The sequence below is a fragment of the Vipera berus genome, assembly GCF_964194415.1.
Source record: "Vipera berus genome assembly, chromosome: 8".
NCBI classification, from domain to species: Eukaryota; Metazoa; Chordata; class Lepidosauria; order Squamata; family Viperidae; genus Vipera; species Vipera berus.
This window is the reverse complement of record NC_138211.1, coordinates 12,253,094-12,275,343: the sequence shown is the minus strand read 5'-3', so window position 1 is coordinate 12,275,343 and position 22,250 is coordinate 12,253,094. Positions and strand designations below refer to the sequence as shown.

General features: G+C 39.1%; 1 protein-coding gene across 1 annotated transcript in view; it reads right to left on the bottom strand.

The window, feature by feature from the left end:
- UNC5D (unc-5 netrin receptor D) overlaps window positions 1–22,250 on the bottom strand; it is a gene marked incomplete at both ends in the record, with an annotated part of 295,103 nt that overhangs the window by 116,445 nt on the left and 156,408 nt on the right. Inside the window, 2 exons of the mRNA XM_081333414.1 lie at window positions 12,763–12,866; window positions 19,176–19,319. Of these exons, the coding sequence (XP_081189540.1) occupies window positions 12,763–12,866; window positions 19,176–19,319 (248 nt within the window). The remainder of the gene's footprint in view (window positions 1–12,762; window positions 12,867–19,175; window positions 19,320–22,250) is intronic.

Below are 22,250 nucleotides of genomic sequence, written 5' to 3'. Positions count from 1 at the left end.
ACCCTCCTTATGCTGGTCTTTGGCTGTAATAAAGACTTGTTTGATTTGATTGACTGAAGGTTTTTTCTTTATCTAAAATAGTGGTCAAATTCTAAATGCATGGCATCACATAAAAACAAAGCAAAACAAAATGTAATGAAAGGAATGGTTTGTTAGATCAATCTATCACCATGATCAGATCCCTGTTTATATAATATCTATCCTTTCATCTATTGCAAGGGTCTTCAAACTTAGCCCTTTCATGACTTGTGGACTTCAACTCCCAAATTTCTTCAGCCAGCATATTGTCCCCAACAATCTGGGCCCTCATTTTATTGACCTTGGAAGGATGGAAGACTGAGTCAATCAGTTTGGAACAAAAAACAAGAGTAATTACTCAAAACTGGTCTTATTTCCTCCAAGTGGTTACCTTTTTCATGGCTGAAAGCTAACTATATAGAGTCCTCAAAAATGAAACATCCTGGGTTTCTTCAAAAATCAAAAAGGAGAAGGAATCATAGTGAGTGACCTCAAGAAGGATAAGGAGATACTTTGCCGACTCTATCATAGAAAGCCAGAATCTATTAGTTATACTGATTTTAGATACACCATCTTTGATGAGACCGAGCTGCACACAATGATAGAATCAAGTTATTTCCATTCACCTTTGTTTTATGTTGAAGTAAATGACTGTGTCACGTCAGGCTCTCATGTTTAGTATAGCCTAGAAAGCAGAAGAGATAAGGCTTCTCTAGCAATGCAACGGTACATACTCTTTGATTATAGGGGTTAGGTGTCGGGATTATAGATGTGGAGTGTAACTAAATTGTTTTATGTGCTGAAAAGGGTAGGTAGATTCACCAGTTGATCTGAGTGCTGAGAAGTGCAGCTTGTATCATGCAAGAATCATTTGATATGCATTATGGGGGGGGTGTCTTACCTATTTCACAGAGATCCTACAGATTTGTTGTTGTTGTTTTTCCTGACCACTGAAAGCTATCATTTGAGAACAGAAGTTTGGAGCACTTGTGGATAATCCTTGACTATCAAACGAGGGGAATGGGGTGGGCAGGAGAATCAGATGTGAATTTTAAGGAGCTTTGCTTTTACAGAGCTATCGCCTCTTATCTGTCTGTGCTTATTTCGCCGACTTCTCCTTACCATGTGAGTAAAGCTGAGAAGGAATAGCGGGGGGGGGGGGGGAAGACATATGTACAACCATTTTGGCCTGAGTTATTTTCAGCACTTCTCTCTCTATAGACTCGATAAGAGCAGAAAATGTTGATTTTTCCATTTCTTGTCTGTAGGCACTGAACTGTTACATGGGTCTTTTAGTTACCGGTAGAATACTTTCAATCGTTATTTAAATTCAAGATGTTGTACTCTGCCCAGAGTCTTTGTGGACTTCAGCAGTCTTTTAAAATTCATTAATAAATAGATAATACTGAAAGCAGTGAACCTTAGTACATAGGATGGGATTTTAATTTTTCCTTACTTTTGAGAACAAAGTTTAAGGCTTTTGTGTGTGTGTGATGATCTTTTAAGTTAAAAAAGGTTGTTGTGCCTAAAATGGTGGAAAACTCTGTAACCTAGTTTTTGGTAATAGTTGTGAGAGATGCTTCTGTGACTCTCCAAACTGAGATTTGAGGACACATTAAACTATAGTTTCATGTGATTTCCCTTTCTGTTTTAAATAGGTTAACTACTTGCTTAACTCTTCTCCCTCCAGTCAGTTGAAGTATTTAATTCTACTTCTCCATATAGAGTTATGAAAGATGCTTATTCAGAAAACATTTTAAAGCAATTATTTAGGATCAAACTCTTGTGAAATGTTCTGTTCAAGGATTGTCATGGAAACTTTGTAGACTAAACCCCAGACTAAGAAAGCACACATTAAACAAAAGAGATTGTAAAGTTTGGGGAGGGGGCAATGTTTCTTTCAGCAGACAATGGAGAAGAAAAAAAAAAACATGATTTAACTTGTCAGTAGGGCCACGGAGGATATGACATGATTGAGGGATAAATGGTGCAGCGCTTTGAGGAACATCAGAACAATACAAGGGGGGGGGGAACAAAGCAAGGGACTATAATAAAGAGAAAGGACAAGACATCTTTCACTTGAAAGCACCAACAGAAATGGTGTACTTCAGTAAAGAAATCCACAATAAATTCAGGAAATACCGAGTAAATTAGGACTTTGTAGAGTAGCCTGAAACCCTTGGAAACGATATTCAGACAGCAGGATGGGTTGATACTCTATAAAGACTGGAATTAGGCAGATGATGGGTATCCCTGTGACATTCTATAGGACGAAAAGTAGGACTTTGTAGAATCAGGATAAAAAGATGCTGAACTTTATAGTTGGAGAAGACTCATTAGAATGTTATGGGTAGCCAGGAAAATGAATAAATGCACTATCAATCAAATCAACCCAAATTCTTACTCAAGGTGAAAATGGCAAGGTACAAATGATCATACTTCAGAAACATTATATGAAGACCTAGCTCTCTGGAAAAGGGTCTTCTTTTTCTTCTTTTTCTCCAATTTTTATTATGGAAGAAGAGGAGGAAGATGTGATGGCAAGGGTGATAGTTTCCATCATTATTATAATTTTTTTTTAAAAAAAGAGGATGTGGTAGATTTCAAAAGGTGGATTTATTATTTCCAATTGATCCCAATAATGATGGGATTGTGTTCTCAGGTGCTGCTAACTAACCAAGAAAAGATCGTGTATTTTTGGCAAGTATACAGTTGGTTTCAACAGAATGTAAGCCATTTGGTTCCTGCTAGGGTGATATTTGGGCAAAATTATAGCACTTCATCTCCTTATTTTGTGGGTCTCTCTAACTGTTTGCTTTTATTGATCTGCACTTCAGCTGAAAGACAATTTATGAAAATGACACTATGTCAGTCCACAACGCATTGAGACTGTTACGGTGGCCTCTTATGTGTACATTAATTTGACAAAAGCAAACACAGAGCTAAACATTTAGTTGGGTTCACTGAACTTCCATTTCCTGTACAAAGTAGCATGTTAGGTACCTCATAGTATACTGTTTGCTAGCAGCACCAAGGGAGGAAGGAGGCAGAAGTCCACAAGTCATAAAAGAGCCAAGGTTCCCCACCCCGGTCTAGGCCTTAGTAGTTCACTTCCTTCTATCCAGGACAGGGCACATAAGCGATGCTTAAGCAGGGTCCACAGGATTGTCTGGGATGCTACACATCTTCTTCATGACCTGTTTTTTTTTTGTTACCTTCTGGGAGGAGGCTCTGTGGTATCCAAAACAGAACATCCAGATTCAGTCACAGTTTTATTCCATATAGCATCAACCTAGTGAATTCTCAAGTTTCCTCTTTCTGCTATGTATTCAAAATGGACAGTGATTAATATTAGGTGTGTGTGTGTGTGTGTGTGTGTGTGTACCATCTGTATATGTGTGTTATATATGTGTTTGGGTAAATATATACTTCCTTTTGAAAGCAGGCAACAGAATTTCATTTTTAATGTGGGCCAATGTGCTCATAGTAAAAAAAATGATAATAAAGATTATCTTATCTTATCTTAAGGGCCATACAGTAATAGATAGGGGGTACTACATTTCCAATATTGGGATACACAAAGTTCAATTTCTCAAACTAATCACACTCTTAACTGTCATTCTGCTATAAACCTAAACTATATGCACTGCATGTGCAACTTATCAGGCTTAGCAAGAAACCTCAATTCCTTTACACAGTCTGTTCTTTAGCTTTGGCTGTGCCTTCTAAATAGAAGCCTGTCATTTTCAACATAGGATTCCCATCCAACAGCTAAAGTAAATCAGCTCTATCCACCAAAACATAAGAAAGTGAAAGAAGTTACAGTAAATTAAAATTAAAGTAATTACACTGCACATCACATTCTATTTACAGCACAGAGAGTGATGTGGATGTTGGTAACCTTCAGAAGTTTAGGACCAAAATTTCATAAGCCCTGAGCACTGGCTGTTCCAGTTGGGATAGATGAAAACTGAAGCCTGAAGCATCTTGGAACTTTGAACTGTTAGTGTTCACCGGGTTTCACCATGGCTCCTTTTATTATGCATAACAAATTAGGTACTCCAAGACCTGCAAGTGAGTTGGAGGAGGTCCTGAAGAAGAACGTCTACCCTGGATCTCTGTCAAATCATCGTTCTTTTTACTTATCTGTCCCAACAGTGAAATAAATAAGTTAAGAACTTCAGCACCCTAATTAACAACCAAAAGCTACAAACAACCAAGAGCCGTATAAATACAATGTGTAGAACAGCCCAGTGCACATATTCTGGAAAGAGAGAAAAGATGATGGTCTCCAGCACAAGCTCAAAAGCTTGGAAGAATAAATCTTTCATCCTGGTGATTGACTCAGATTGGATCCTAAGATCATTCTGCTTCTACTCTCACCCTCATGGGCTGCTTACCATTTTCTCAGATCTGAATGACAGGAAATTAAACTTCTTAGATAATGTTTGGGGGGGGACACCTACCACTAATTTCAAAAATGGCTTACCAATTGCATATTCTAAGGGTAGACCTTTCTCACAGGTCTATCTGTATTCCAGGCAACGAACCATTTTCAAAGTGCATTAAATTAATGGTTTTTCCTTTTACTAGTAATGTATTATAATAAAATAACTACTGATTACTAATAGCACATAGTAATTCAGGGGATGTATCAAACTGTAAGACTATTCATCCATTTGAACCAGCTTAATAGTTTGCTACAAAACCATTTGCTGCTTAATAGATTCTTACAAAACCATTTGCATTTTATCACAGAAGCATCATGGTTAGCTTTCCCAAACAACTTGAACTGTTCCCTTGTTTCGAAGGCTGATTCTTTGTTTTGAAATCCATAAGTCCTCCTATAGAAGAATAGAAAGTGCACCCATTTATATAAAAGTAGATCAAGTCTGTAAAAGCTGTAAGTTATTGCTCCGAGTAGACTGTCTACCTTGATACAAGGAGAAAATTGGCCTTACACACGGAGCATTTATGGTAGGTTTTATTGCCCAAAGCAAATTATACCTGTTACAATTTACAGACTTTATTAGCAACAATAACCATTTTACAACCAGCACCAGTAAATCAAGGTTTATTGAGACCTTTGCCATTTTAATCTGTGGAAATCCATTAAAATGTCATTTTTTTTAATCAGACATCATTTCTAACTTTTATGAAAAAAATAGATTTTTCCATTTATCTGATAAATGTAAAGTATCATCGTTCAAAGTACTGAATGGATGGATCAGAAAAAGTCATCAAGAGTTCTTTATTTCCATGGCCAGGAGAGTTAACTTCTGGAGAGGCTCTGCTGTTTACTCGGGCTGGTTTCAGCATCACAGACTTGATAGATTGCATATAATAGATTGTAAAGAAAGACTGTTTCCTTTAGAAATTTTAATCCTTTACCATAAAGCAGTTCCACAATTGGATCACATCCTAGGCCCATGCTGAAACATTCAAGGTCTTTATCTAAGGCAGGGGTGTCAAACTCAATTTCATTGAGGGCCGCATCAGCATTGCAGTTGCCCTCAGGGGGCTGGGTGGGTGTGGCCTGGGTGGGTGTGGCCTACTGGGTGGGCATGGCTAGAGTGCATATGGCCTACTGGGTGGGCGTGGCCAGCTCTACATCATTTGCATCAAGGGTGCCTATGGGGGCCTGGGCAGGAGTGGGAGAGATCTGAGGGTCTCTGGCAGGAGGAGGGTCTCTGGGCCAGGGCCAAGGCAGTGGGGGCCGTTCCCTCACTGTTTCCAGGATGGCTTCGCGGGCCGCATGAAACCACTTCGCAGGCCAGATCCGGCCCCCGGGCCTTGTGTTTGACATGTCTGATCTAAAGCATTCATAGGATATTGACCATGTAGTGAGATTCATATATTCCACTAATGTTTGCTTTGTCATGCTTTATTAAATATGCCAACCAACAGATCGTGGGTGACAAATCAGAAAGCTAAAGTATATATCACAAATTAAAGCCCAAAACAAATTAGCATGACTCAGTGTGATGTATGGAACTTGCCACAGATTTGTTTCTTTTTCCATGACTAACGCAGACTAATTTCTTGGAGATTTGTCATATCCTGAACTAAACAGACACACTTGGTTGCATTAAAAGTAGTCTATGAGTCTAAGGATGTTTTTTCAGATGGGGAAATAACTTTTTGCTCAGAGATGGTTGAGCAAAGGGGGAAAAAAACTTGCATGAAAACAGCAGCCATTGCATTGCTTTTTTTTTTAGTTTTCTGTTAATATCCTTCCCCAGCCAAAACCCAGGACAGATAATAGTTCATATGCTTGGTTTGAGATTTTATTAAATTAGTTAATTCATTAAACAACACATGTCATTTCTTTCTCATGCTTCTTTATACGAACACAAATTTACTCATATAAAAATGCACACACATATTTTCTGTGTAGGTAAATATCTGCATAGATTCTAAATCAGTCTAGTGAGACTAGTTAGAATACACAGATACACACAAATCCCACAACTGAAATACAATATAATGTATTGATATACATTCTAAGTGTTGATATAAAAGCAAATTGAGGAAAATGATCTGATGCACTTTGATGTCTTAATATCTACTTAACATTATGTGGATGTTACTTTCTATATAGTCCTATGATTTTATTGTTCCTTTTTATTTGAGTGAGTTATAATTTTATGTACTTTTGAAGAGACATTCTGCCTATTATGTAGGGAAGAAACAAAGTCTGCTCACTGCTGGAGACAGAGAAATGGAACGCTTTTCAAGTATTGAAAATATGGTTAGCATTTTATTCACTGAATTTATAAACTGTGCCGTTCTGGTACCAAATATCCATGGCAAGGAGCAGTTTGTGTAGTTTTATTTCTCTCTCTCTCTCTCTCTCTCTCTCTCTCTCTCTCTCTCTCTCTCTCTCTGTGTGTGTGTGTGTGTGTGTGTGTGTGAGAGAGAGAGAGAGAGAGAGAGAGAATACAAAATGAAATCAATATAAACACTAAATAGCAGTATTATACAGCATTAAAGACTGAACGGATAAGAACGATATTTACACCTCTTGTACAGAAGGATATCAAAAAGGTGATTTTATCTCCTGAAAGAATTCTTTGAGAGGGTAGCAATCTAACTAGTAATTAGGGATATCAAGGTTCAAAACCCCTTTGAGCTATAAAAGGTCACGGCTTTAGACCTGTCACTATCTTTCAGCCCAATTGACTTTGCAAGAGGTTTTTTTTGGGGGGGAGTGGGGGGATTTGATAAAAAGCATCCAACTTTTTTTAAAAAGAAGAAGAAGAAGAAGAAGAAGAAGAAGAAGAAGAAGAAGAAGAAGAAGAAGAAGAAGAAGAAGAAGAAGAAGAAGAAGAAATTGCTCCCAAACATATAATGGTAGAGGAGGGCAATGTGGTCAGATGACAACTCTTGCAACTCTTAATATTGACCATCACACAAAAAACTGCTGAGAACCATGTTCATTAGAATATGCAGGCACTTCTAGCATTGTTTTTTGCAGATTGAAACTATGCCATCAGTTGGGCCCAGGAAGTACTCAAAAGCCATTAAAAGAAGATTGTGACATCAGTCAATGCATTTTTGTACTGGCTGTCATTTTTAGATATTTTTCAAACTCAGCGTCGCAAAAGGACAATGCGAGAGTTATCTGAATGAGAGGCAATTAACATTTGCAGTCATCTCTTTTTTCTCCACTCTCCAGAAAAAAGAGGACCAGAAAACCAGAGGGAACATGGCCACAACTATTCAGTCATTATGATTGGATGTCCTGTCTGTGGCTTCCTATAATTGCCTGCCATCAGATATGGGGTACTTTTGAAATAGTGCCGTCCTATCCCCTCTTTGCTCCACCCCATTTCAAACTTTTGTCAAATTGACTGGGCTAATCATAGGAAGTGTGAATCATTTCCTCTTTCAAGTTTCCTAGATTAATACCACTGGCCAGGTTCAATTTATTTCAGAGCATACATTCAAAGTCTTTTTTTCATGTTTGTAAAACATGATGTAAAATCTTTAAAAACATATCTTTTCAGATTAGGTTTTCGAATTAAACCCACATTTATAGTAGGAGTTGAGGTTTTAATATTTGGTTTCTGTATACCACCCAAGGACTTTGGTAATTGATGGCTCAGAAATTGTAGGAGAAAAGCAGGAAAAGCTGGGGTTGGAGTTAAACGTGTTATCAATGTAGAATCCTTACATTGCCACAAACAATCCAAATCCTACCCCACTTGCATTCTTTTGACTCTTATCTAGTGCCAATTGAGTGCTGACTGTTAATCTTGTGCATGGGGTTGAATAAATCTTCTGTGATTTAATGCATGGATAGAAACCATCTTCAGACAGAAGATATTTTGCTTCTCATCCAAGAAGCTTCTTCAGAGCGTTCTCACGTGCCATTAAATGACAATATAATTGGTTTTCTTACAGCTTAGCATGTAATGTGACAACAGGGTGGATATTTTAGACCAGGGGTGTCAAACTTGCAACAACAGATGACATGTCACAATGTATCGTGACTTTTTCCCCCCATTGCCAGCAATGGGGTGGGCGCGGTTTCACCATGACGCATCCGGCCCACCAGCCAGCAGTTTGACACCCCTGTTTTAGACTTAGCACTATGTGTTGGTCCAATTGAAGGGCTTACAATGATATCTGAACCAGGCACCCCAGAGGTTTTTGTTTTGTTTTTTTTCATTTTTGCTGAAAAGCCAAGAAGAAAACAGCAATTCAGCTGCTTCTGTTCTGTATTATTCACTGGGAACATGAGAACAACTTGCCTCTCCTTCTTACACACACACACACACACACACACACACACACACACAAACACACAACTGGGCAAATGTCACAGCCAGTACCATCACCATCATCACTACAACGTCCATTGGCAGACATGGATCATGCTTTTATCTTTCTTTTTGGGTGCATATTTGCGCCTTTTGCTCCTTTTTAATCAGCTCTTTTTCATATTCTAGTTAACTGGCAAGCTATTCTGCAGGGTTTGTGCCCATCTCCTCCTGCCCTTCCCAAACCCCTTCTGCTTCATTACTCATCCTGTAAACTAGTTTCCAGTAGCATGTGCTCAGCAGGCTTTCTGACTAATGAACAAAATGTGCAGCTTGTGGTGATTTTCCCCCCCATTTTTTTTTATCCCTCTAGCATCTTCTGTCCATCCAATTAATAGATCCACAGTGATTTCAACTGAGATAAGAAGTGGTCTTTTGTTTCTAGCAGCTTCTCTCCCTCCCTCTCTCTCTCTCTCTTAATTTTTGTTTATTTTTTATTTTTTTTGTCAGTGCAACTAAACAGAAATCGCAGCAGCACAGATGCACCTCTAGACTTTTGGAGAATAAATATATCACAGCACAGATGGAGCTGCTGGCCTGGAACTTTCACTCTGAGCATCCACCTAAAACTTGCCATTAAAGCAAGCAATGCTGCTTCTCCAGCTGTGCTCTTGTATGGAGAAAGAAAGCCGGGCTACCACAATGGAGGAGGCAACAATAATTCCTGGCTTGAACAGATTACCCCCCCGCCCCCCCAACCTCAGTAGACCCTTGTAACAAGCAGCACCCTGATGCCAATCTCTCTTTAGAGAGAGGAAAAAGGATAGCTCCACGGTATTGCCTCTGTTTCATACACAGAAGAGCTTCACGCATCCCCTGCTGAAAAGGAACATGTCAGAGAACATAACATGGCTCATTTGGGTCGTGCCTAGCCTAGCCATTGCAGTTAGTGATTAATAAACAATAATTTGTGGCTTAGCAACATAGCAGTAGCAATCACACTTAAATGTATATACCCAGTGGTGGGATTCAGCCAGTTCGCACCACTTCGGCAGAACCGGTAGCTAATTTTTTGTTGCCCAGACCCAGAATGGACTTCCGGAAGCGGCATCCACACAGAGAACTGGTTGTTCACATATTTGAATCCCACCACTGTATATAACACTCCATAGTGCTTAACAGCAGGGGTGGTCCCCAACCTGTGAGCTGCAGCTCATTACCGGGATGTAGCCTATTCACAATCGGGTGTAGGAGCTTGCAACCTCACTCGTGAGGGTGGCAGGGCTGATAGTCACAGCCCGACTCGTGTGAGAAGTGGGTGCCAGTGCTTGCAGCCCCACTTGTGTGAGCAGTGAATGCACACACGTCGCTCATACAAATGAAGCTCTGCATGCATGTGTACGCCCCTGCCACTCACACAAAACCATCTCCTCCCCCCCTCACCACCACCCTGCACCAGGCTGTTAACCTGGAAAGGTTGGGGAACATTGCTTTACAGCATTCTCTAAGTCAGGGGTCTTGAAACTTGGCCCTTTTATGACTTGTGGACTTCAACTTCCAGAATTCCTCAGCCAGGCACCTGGCTGAGGAATTCTGGGAATTGAAGTCCATAAGTCATAAATGGGCCAAGTTTCAAGACCCCTGCTTTAGGTGGTTTACTGTTGGGGGCATAATCTAGGTCTTCTTTTTACCAACTTTGAAAGGATGGAAAGCTGAGTCAAACGTGAGCCCTGTCATGATTGAACTCCAGACTGTGGACAGATTTTGCCTGCAATACTGCATTCTAACTACTGCATCACCACTTTCTTCTCATGTAGGAAGTTAACCTTTCAGCAATCCAAGCTTGTGAAAACCATGGATTAGCATCACTTGGGAACAAGACCATTGGTAATCAGGAGAGATCAAAGAGGGGCAAATGGTAAATGGGATGATGCCATGTTCTTTGCAACACCTTTTAATGGAGCTGTAGCATCATTGTAACAACTGCTAAAGTCATAGCCACTTCAGAGTTAGGATTATGAAACAAAGAAGCAAGGATAACATTTTCTCCTTAGCTAGAAATTGACTTTGTCCATAATTCTTGGTTGCAAGGCGATCAAACCGGTCAGTCCTAGAGGAGATCAACCCTGACTGCTCTTTAGAAGGCCAGATCCTGAAGCTAAAACTCAAATACTTTGGCCACCTAATGAGAAGGAAGGACTCACTGGAGAAGAGCCTAATGCTGGGAAAGATTGAGGGCAATAGAAGAAGGGGACGACAGAGAATGAGGTGGCTGGATGGAGTCACTGAAGCAGTAGGCGTGAGCTTAGATGAACTCCAGAAGATGGTAGAGGACAGGAAGGCCTGGAGGAACATTGTCCATAGGGTCACGATGGGTCGGACACGACTTCGCAACTAACAACAACAACAAATAATTCTTGGTATATACTTAACCTTTCTGATACATTTTAATTACTGGGCTGCATTACTAATAGTCTAATATGCATGAGCACCAATGGATAATTGCATTCTGGTTTTCCTATTGATTCAGGTTCTTATCAAAATGCAAACCATGCTCCTGGTAAATTATTTTCAAAATGCAAAGCAAACAAAATTATCTTCCAGTCCCTACAATCACATTCAGAAATGTGAGTAATGTATAAAGAGGCAGTTTTCCTGCCCACCTCTGAACATCCAACTAAGACAATTTCTCTAAAAGGATATAATGTAATCAAAGGCCATTTGAAAAGGAGACGGTATAATCAAAGGCTATTTTGAAAGGTCCCCAAACCAGCCAAACTCCTGACTGAAATGGAGCTGAAATAACACATAGACCTGATGACTTGCAACATGTTCCAGCACATTCTAGCCATTTACCTTCAAATCAGTTATTTAAAGTGTAAATTGAATAGACTACAAGAAACATCATCAAAGAATCCGAGAAACCATATGGTTCAGTGTTCTTAATTTATTTATGAATTATATGGATATCTTGCTTTCTTGGAATATTTGCCACTATCACTAATTGTACAGTTATCAATATATCTTCAGTGATAAAACCTCAGCTCCTTTCCAGTGCATTCTGGCAAATTAATGCCAGAAATAAGAATAGAATAGAGCTGGAAGGGGCCTTGGAGGTCTTCTAGTCCATCCCCCCCACTTATGCAGGAAAACCTACACCATCTCAGAAAGGTGATTGTCTAGTCTTTTCTTAAAGATCTCCAGTGATGGAGCACCCACCATTTCTGGATCCCTTTATATATATATATATATATATAAAGGGATGCGGTGGCTCAGTGGGTTAGGACGCTGAGCTTGTCGATCAGAAAGTCGGCAGTTTGGCGGGTCGAATCCCAAGTGCTGCGTAACAGAGTGAGCGCCTGTTACTTGTCCCAGCTTCTGCTAACCTAGCAGTTCGAAAGCATGTAAAAATGCAAGTAGAAAAATAGGGACCACTCTGGTGGGAAGGTAACAGCGATCTGTGCGCCTTTGGCGTCTAGTCATGCCAGCCACATGACCACGGAGACGTCCTCGGACAAGCGCTGGCTCTTCGGCTTTGAAACGGAGATGAGCACCGGTATATATATATATATATATATATATATATATATATATATATATATATATATATATGTATATGTATATGTATATGTATATGTATATGTATATGTATATGTATATGTATATGTATATGTATATGTATATGTATATGTATATATATTATTTTATTTTATTTTTTTATTTTAATTCCATTTATATCCCGCCCTTCTCCGAATACTCAGGGCGGCTTACAAGCTTAGCAATATATATATACACGGTGCTTTGTTTTTAAATTGTTGCAAACAATTATGGGAAACACAAACCATAGGATATTTGCAAGACAAACCAATATTCTGTCCTGTCTTAATTCTGTACTGTCACTGACCCTCATGAAACAAAAGTGTGTGAAAGGACAGAGCAAACAGACTTTGTGTGAAGTGCCAGGAGACTCCTTTCTCACCTCTGCTGCCGGAACGCCCTCTGGTGGCCGACAATGAAGCACAATCATTCCTTCAATTGGGACTTCCTTGCCCTGGGGGTCTTGTTCAAAGTTTTTGCGTAAATCTGTAAAGAAGAATGTGCAAGGGTTAATCACTCCAAATAAGGTGAACCATTCCTTGCAGGAAGTGCAAATGTTAATTGGATTTAGGCAGGAAGCCATCACAACTTTGATTTTGGGTTTTACTGATTAGACAGACCTTGTTCTTATAGAAGTGGCTAATTTCTACTACTATGTAAAAGTAAAAAGTTGAGGTTCGATGTTACTTCTTATTCTACTGCACCAAAGGAAGTTGGAAGTCAGTGTCTTTTCTTTCTTTTTTCCCTTCTTCTCTAGACTTTTATCTTCCCTTTTCCCTCCCCTATTTTTCCTATTATTTGCTTTTGTATTTTTGTATTTTATATGATAAACTAATAAAAAGGATTGACACGAGAAGAATAAAATCAGCTGCCAATTTTTTTTAAAAAAAGATAAATATAAAAATCTGTTCATGATTCTTCCAATAATGGACACAGGGATCCACATAGATCCCTGTATCCACATCGATCCAAAGCAGAACTGAAGAAGCTTCTTAGATGAGAAGCGAAACATCTTCGAGGAAAAACAAAGTAAGTCCCATTGCTTTTTGAAAATGCACTTTGGGCGATAGATGCTTGCCTCTTCCTCTTGGTCTTTGCAACTTATTAATTCTTTAAACTACTCTACTTATTTATTTTGCAAGCCTTGTGCCTTTAGTTAAGGTAGAACCTCAACATCTTAACCCAAAATATATTGGTGAAATAGCACGCTGGGAAATAGGGAACCAGCTTGGACAGAATGTTGCCTCAAGGATTATACTATAATGAAAAGGTTAAATGATTCAAAACTAATAGGAATCTGACTCAAATAAGACATTGATTGAAGGCTTTGAATGTCAGAATTGATCAATAAGCATAGATCTGCTGCTTGACATGAAAGGAAGCTCCATTATGGTCAGTGGGGTTGAGTAAGGAAACAGGTATTTATTTACCGCTAAGTATATAACAAAAAGTTCAACAACCAAAAAGTTAGTCCTAATGGACTGAAGGAAAGCTAATGAGGAATAATCAGATTTAGGATTGGGCTGCATATCTTTCAAGTCTGCAAACTGGTTTAAGTCCTTCTCCCCCTGCAGAAAGGCTGAAGCTGTCAGAAAATATTTCCCTACTGCATTCCAATGCTTTTCAAAGAGCTGCTACTTTCTTTATCCTCCCACTCACTCACATCTGCTTGCCTTACACACTCCCTGATTTTTTCTTTAAATGAAAAGCCGAGCTGTGTTTGGCAGATAATTTTTGAGCAAAAATTAATCACATTTTTTTTTTCAATTACAGGAACATCCAATAAATAAATAATAAAATATGCACATTGGCAGTACACATATCAAAATTGCCTCTCCACCCTGATTTCTTCCAGATGTTTTGAAACTACGGTTCCCCCAAATTCCCAGACAGCAAATAAGAATGAGCCGTGTGCTCTTCATGCTGCATATGGTAAAGGAGAAGAGATCTGCCTTCCAAAGAAGGATGAAAATTGAGGATGTTAAAAAAAAGCCATTTTCAGAAATGTTTAATTAGAACAGGAAGTTAGTACAAGCCATAATGGTGACCAGAATCATTTTACTGAGGCCTTCAACAATGAATCATACTGAGCAAACTACTTGTAATAATAATAATAATACAATTGGAAGGGACCTTGGAGGTCATCTAGTTCAACCCCCTGCTCAGGCAGGAAACCCTATACCATTTCAGACAAATAGCTGTCCAGTCTCTTCTTAAAAACTTCCAGTGTTAGAGCATTCACAGCTTCTGGAGGCAAGTCATTCCACTGATTAATTGTTCTCAGTGTCAGAAAATTTCTCCTTAGTTCTAGGTTGCTTCTCTCTTTAGATAGTGTCCATCTGTTGCTTCTTGTCCTGCCTTCAGGTGCTTTGGAGAATAGCTTGATTTCCTCTTCCTTGTGGCAGCCCCTGAGATATTGGAAGACTGCTATCATGTCACCCCTCACCCTTCTCTTCGTTAAAATAGACATACCCAATTCCAGCAACCATTCCTTATATGTTTTAGCCTCCAGTCCCCCAATCATCTTTGTTGCTCTTCTCTGTACCCTTTCTAGAGTCTCAACATCTTTTTTTACATCGTGGTGAGCAAAACTGGATGCAGTATTCCAAGTGTGGTCTTACCAAGGCATTGTAAAGTGGTATTAACACTTCACTAATGGACACCTACTCACAACACTGAGAACATCTCCACAAGCAACCAGCTTGCATTTACAAGTGTCATTTTTGTCCAGTGCTAAATCTCTTTGGATTGACTAAAGGGCTTCCTAGATCCAAGATCTAATGGATGTTGTAAAGCAAGGGTCCCCAAACCCTGGTCTGTGGACCAGTAATGGGCCACGGCATGTCAGCAACCAGTCTGTACACACAAAGCAAAGCCCCACACACAAGATGTAGGCAGCACACAAAACCACACACCCCCTCAGGTCCGCAGAAAAACTTCTCTCCATGGAACCGGTCCCTGGTGCCCAAAAGGTTGGGGACCTCTGTTGTAAAGGAGTCAACAAGGAGTATAAATAATGCCAAGAATATAAGATCAAAGGAGAGTCTAGAAAAGGGATGCAACAGTATACTCCAAAATCAGTAGTATAAAAATTAGACAAATTATAGATTTGACTTCAAGAATCCACCTCAGAGTCATCTGTTGTTCTCACACAGACCTTTGACCCCTGAAGAAGACTAAAATTGACTTTGGCTCAGATGGAATCATCTAGAAGTTAATAATAATAATAATAATAATAATAATAATAATAATAATAATAATAATAATAATAATAATAATAATAATAATCTATCCCAGGTCTTTGGTAAGGACTCGATAGGTAGACAAAAATGCCAAATCCAGTCTGAACATCTGGCTGACTGTGTGAATAATAATAATAATAATAATAATAATAATAATAATAATAATAATAATAATAATAATAATAATAATAATAATAAATCTTCAAGATAGCATGGAAAGACTGGCTAGTCTCATGGAGCTATCTAGCATGCATGGTAACTGAGTTCATGTATTTCATGAAGCCAGAATGTGGCATGTTTGGCCCAGAGTGATATTCAAATTCAGCTATTGTGATTTGCAAGTACAAACCAAACCATTGTTTTTTTTAGGATAGGTGGATAAACAGATAAATGGAAGCATATAACATAAACTAATGCCTGCATGAATAGAAAAGACACTATAACCTTGAAGCAACCTTGAGAATGTAAAAAGAATGGCTATTTTATTAAAAATGGAAATACCTTGAATTATTTCTTGTTATTCTACAAAACCCAACTAAGTACTCCTTAACAGCCTATTAGTATTATTGCTATTAAAATAATAACATTTACTGCAGCAGAAACTTTGTTAGGCAAAAGGACAGGAAGCTATTAAAGTAGCAAATGTCACACCAAAATAGCTTCATGGTATAAGACAGCTTAATCGATCCACCTGCTTCAATAAATTTCTTGCTCTCTTCATGTTTCCATGTTCGGCAAGAAAATTCATAGTCCAGAAAAAAAAAGAGTCAATAAAAATTCAATTCTAAATAATACGCGTTTGCAGCCTTGCAAAACTGAGGAATTATCATCTCCGTCAATGTAATGGCAGTTAATGCAATGAAATGAAAATAATTTACGCATGCCAAACAAATCAGCCAATGAAAAATCACAGCCATTAATAAAAATCACAAAGTTGGTGTCCCATCATATCAGTTTAACCAAGTGCTCAATTTATGATAGTGCTATCAATTGGGCATCCTTAAAAAAACAACCCTCAGGAATATACAAATGGAAAGGGAATGTGTGAAAGGCAGCCTATTACAAATTAAGCACATCCTGATCTTTTATGTACAGTATATTCTATAAACATATACAAAATATCTTTTCAGCTATTAAAAATGCACTGCCTAAAATAGTTGTTCCAGAGCAAACACCAGTGTTCTCCAGAATCTTATTTTTGTTTTGTTTTGTTTTTTTATTTTGTTTTTTTAAAAGGCAGTAGCTGCAATTTTAGGGGCCTTACTAAAATGGATTGCAGAAATCTAGATGACCACTAAGTGGCAGCAAAGAGGCAGAAAAAAATCCAACTCTCTGCTACCATCTTTGGTCCAGATTTGGTAGTCCTAATTTCAGTAATTTAAGAGGGAGCGATCAAATGGATAGACATTTCATATGTTATAGGGATTGCTGAAACGTTTTTGGGCTAAGGTCATAAATTTGATTCTGGCTTTGGGTAATGGGTGAACCATGATACTACATTTGGAAAACAAGGGTTATGACTTACTATCTTATTCAACATCCTATGATCAAAGCTAGTGATATGTGAACTCCATCATTTAATAAATGCAGTTCAGTTTATTTATTTTGGTCTTTGACCTGCCTAAAATGTAAATTGAACAATAATAAAACAATCACAGAATTCATTCTGTACATACAGTGTTAGTGTCAATAAAATAAACTATATTTACCTTAAAGTATCTAGGAGACTATAATCTATAAACTGGAAACTACAAGTGAACAAATCTATGGATCAAACATCTATGCAGTACTATGACATACAGTAAAATAGCAATAATTCTAGAATCTATATAACCAATAAATGTATGAACCCTAAAATTAAGCAGCGGTATAAAATGTATTTAATTAATGTAACTTAAAATAACCTAAACCTAACTGTAATCCTAACTCTACAATAATATCTAATCTGGTTAAACAAATAACTTACACCACATTATAACTACATTGAAAGGTTCATATCAATAGATTAGGTAAATAAGTTCAAAATATACATATAGAGAATATTTATCCCAATTAATTCTTATAAGACATCAATGCCGAGCTTATTTTAAACATTTATTCACAAAATTTGGCTACATTATAAGTAATGGCATTGTTCAAAAATAATAAATGGGCATAGAAGTGGTTTATATAGCCTTATGAGTAAAGGGTAAATGAAATGTCTGAAATAGTCTGAATTATTGCTAATGGAGCAATAATAAAGCATGATGGAGGAGGAGGAGGAGGAGGAGGCAATTCTTTATGGCAGAGTTTGCCAATGTTTCCAGCTTTGCATATGGGAGGGGAGAGAGAATGGTTCTGTATGATGGTTTCCACAGCCTCATCACAGTCCACTAGTGGGACAAAGCCCACAGGTTGGGGATCCCTCCTTTAAGGCATAAGCTAAAAAGGTAGATTTTCCTCTATCTACTTTGGAAACATTTCAACTCTGGTAATAGACACAGAAGATCAACTGAGGTGTATAGAATCATGCATGCATGGAGAAAACAAACAGGAAGTTTTTTTTCCTCCCCCTCTCAAAACAACAGGAACAAGGGTCATCGTTTGAATCTGAGAAAAAAAAAAGGTTCAGGAAAGTTAAAACATCACGCAACAAATCTTTGGAATTCATTAAACAAGACAAAGTCATTTCTGCCATCTTGGATAAGTTTCAAAGAGCTTAGATTGTGTGGGCTCTGGTTAGTGGGCACTTGGTTGACCACTGTGTGAAACCAAATGCTATAGATAGATGTTGGCTTGGTGCATCAAGAGCTTTCTTACATTCTTATGAGATAGTTTTGCCTGAAAATGCTCTAAAAAGTGCAAGCCCAGTATATCCACTATGGATATGCTATTCTAGCTGAAGAACTGAGTTAGAACTGAAGAAGGTTCTTGGATGAGAAGCGAAACATCTTCCAAGGGGGAAAAAACAAACAAGAAAGTCCTGTTGCCTTATGAAAAAAATAAATAAATAAAGCACCTTTGGGAATCCTATGAAATCCAACACACAACAGTGGGTTTACCACTATGATGCAAACTTTAGCAGATGCGGTGGCTCAGTGGGTTAGGACGCTGAGCTTGTCGATCAGAAGGTCGGCAGTTTGGCAGGTCGAATCCCGAGTGCCGCGTAGCAGAGTGGGCGCCTGTTATTCGTCCCAGCTTCTGCCAACCTAGCAGTTCGAAAGCACGTAAAAATGCAAGTAGAAAAATAGGGACCAGTACGGTGGGAAGATAACAGCGTTCCGTGCGCCTTTGGCATCTAGTCATGCCGGCCACATGACCACGGAGACGTCCTCGGACAAGTGCTGGCTCTTCGGCTATGAAACGGAGATAAGCACTGGCCCCTAGAGTCAGAAACGACTAGCACGCATGTGCGGGGGAACCTTTACCTTTACCTTAAATACGCATCTACACAGGGACACTCTTTCGACACACAGGAGTGCTACACATGTACACACATTCACACTGAGCTGCTATGAGCTGCATAAGATTAAGGATGATGCCCATCCATTTCTGGAGAGCAAAAACCACTTACAGGCAATGCGGACTGAAGCCTTCCGGCTTTTGGAAGTTCCTAAGAGGCTCCAGGCTACACACTGGCACCAGTAGTCTTCTGGTCCATGAAAATCCTCCACTTGCTGCCTGGTCACATTGATGTATGCTTCCCGAATCATCAAGCCTGAATGGAAAAGATAGAGGAAAAAATTAGCTGATAGGAAATATCTTATTCAGACATAATGCTAAGGTTAGCCAAACCTTTCCTTTTTAATTAAACAATTCCATTTTTAATCAAGGCAAAGCTTTAATGACTTTGACAATAATATATGGCTCTTAATTAAATCCTCACTGCCAAGTAGGTCAGGATGCATGAGCTGAAAGCATGCGCCTGCCCCCTCCCCCCAAAAAGGGCTTGAAGAACCGTGTAGTATCTGCCTTTAAAATCTTTTGCTGGCATTTCCATTCTTCAAAAATGCTACTTTGTTCAGCTTAAAAAAAACAGACTTCAAAACATCATACAATACCTAGCCATCTAATGAAATGCAACTGTAATTCAAAGCATATTTCTTCCCTAATATTATCCGGATTTACTTCTAGATGAATGGGCTGATTTCAGATTATATGGTTCAGACAGAGCAGAATAATAAGGAAAGAACTGATTGAGCTGGGTATAATTAAGAACTACACAAGCAGCATAGTTCAGTGGTTCAAGGATACAAAAGAGGCTATCATAGTTATTACAAAAGCATGGTTGCAGTCTTCCATATTAACTGTTGCTTTATGTAATGGGAACTCCATCTTGCTAGCTAAATGTTTAAGGAGCTAATAACAGAAACAATTGAACAAAACCAGAATAATAAAAACAGCTGATGAAGAACAAGGACAAACAGTATAGAAACAATGAAATAGGTAGGCCTTGAAAAAGTAGCTACGGTTTGCCTCAGCAAGTTCCATGAATGAACTTAGAAGCACTTCTTTGAAGCCCTAAAATCACCATAACGATAGCACTTAAGACTTATTGCTTCAGAGCCCTCTCTAAGCTGTTTGCAGAGTCAGCATTTTGCCTCCAACAACCCGGGTCCTCATTTTACCAACCTCAGAAGGATGGAAGGCTGAGTCAACCTTGAGCCGGTCAGGATCGAACTCCTGTCAGTGGGCAGAATTAGCCTGCAATACTGCATTCTAACCACTCATCATTGTTGAGGTGAGGTTTCACTAATGTGAAATGGAACAGAATCCATTCTGTTGCTTATGGGGGTACCAGGGTGAAATCCTATTAGAGCACCTCTAAGTAGCACTGGGTCCCTGCATGGGTGTACTCCCTTCAGATAATAAAGACCATTAAATAAGCTCTTATGGTCTGTTTATTGATTCCTGCCATTCAGTATCACACACCACCAAAACAGCTTCTAGACCAGGGGTGTCAAACTCAATTTCATTGAGGGCCGCATCAGCATTGCGGTTGCCCTCAGGGGCCCAGGTGGGTGTGGCCTGGGTGGGCATGGCCTACTGGGTGGGCGTGGCTAAAGTGCATATGGTCTACTGGGTGGGCGTGGCCAGTTCTACATCGTTCGCATCAAGGGTGCCTATGGGGGCCTGGGCAGGAGTGGGACAGATCTGAGGGTCTCTGGCAGAAGGAGGGTCTCTGGGCCAGGGCCAAGGCAGTGGGGGCTGTTCCCTCACTGTTTCCAGGATGGCTTCGCGGGCCGCATGAAACCACTTTGCGGGCCGGATCTGGCCCCCGGGCCTTGTGTTTGACATGTCTGTTCTAGACAGTATTTTTAAAATGTGAACCCAGTGAAGATTTTGGCAGATTCTTTGTCTCCAATGCACAGGGCATAATGCAAACATCTACACCTTAAGATGCCATGAAACACAGAACTAATATGTCACACTTGGAATTGCGGGTAATAAAGCATACAGCAATTATATGGTTCTTCCCACACCCTGTATATATTTTTAACCTAAAGAAACATTTTCTTTTTTTTTTTTGGGGGGGGGGGTTGGAAACCAATGCAGGTTCAGATATTGCTGAGTGAATTTAACAGCACATACAACAGATGGAATAGCGCTTTTCAGCAAAAATTACAGCAGGGGCCTATCTGAGACATAAAGGGGCTGCAGGTATGCTCCTACTGTATTTCCTCTATGAAATGTTGAAGGGCATGCAAATTGTAAACATTCCTAAATTAATAATACTGAACATTAATTGGTTCAATTAAACCTGTAAGAAAGAGGCAAAGCATTTTGTCAGACTGCACTTGTACCTTGCAAAACAACTCATCTACATCTTATGAGGTAGCTTTCCAAAGAGTGTCTGGTTCATTAGTTAAGCCTGGTTCTCCATCATGTCTATGGCTTGGGGAAATCATTAACGTTTGATGAAAATGTAGCCAACTTCATCTGTGGGTAACCAGACCAATGTTGCTTTTGCTCAGCATAATCTCTCTGATTGAAAGCAGAGCTTGCAGAAAGCCTGAAAATCAAGCTTGTATAAAACAAGAGGAGACAATCCTTTATAAGAATGCTGAAAGATAAATAAGCAAAACATATCAAAACCTCAGGTTCAGGAATGCTTGCTGCTTTGCAAATGTCAGTCCTGTGGACACTTCTGCAAAATCCACATTCAAATGTTCCAGCACCGCTAGGTAAAACCTTTCTAAATATTTGGCAAAAAAGCATTCAAGAATGAAGTCTCCAGGAGATGTATGACAAGGCTGAAGACAAAACAACTGTCTTCATATATTGCACTGAACTATGCTTATTTGATGGTGACATTTTTATTGTGGCTTTGCATCTGATAGATAGAAGATCAGACACTCTGGTTTTTAAACTACCATGTATGTCTTAACAAAGATGCAACCTCTATTAACTCTACCAAGCAAGGCTCGCTCCTGATTGAAGAAATATGGCTTATGAACCAAGCCAAAAGTTGTTTCTGATGAGTTGAGATAAAAGGATTTGAACCACGATAGCATGGGGTACACACATACTTTCATCCCCAGATCCAGCCACAATTCTTTGTATGGAAAGCAAAGAATAAGCTGGTGCACTTCATCTATAAATGCCTTCAAGACAATCATGATGCTGGAGAGGCATCTTCCATCACATC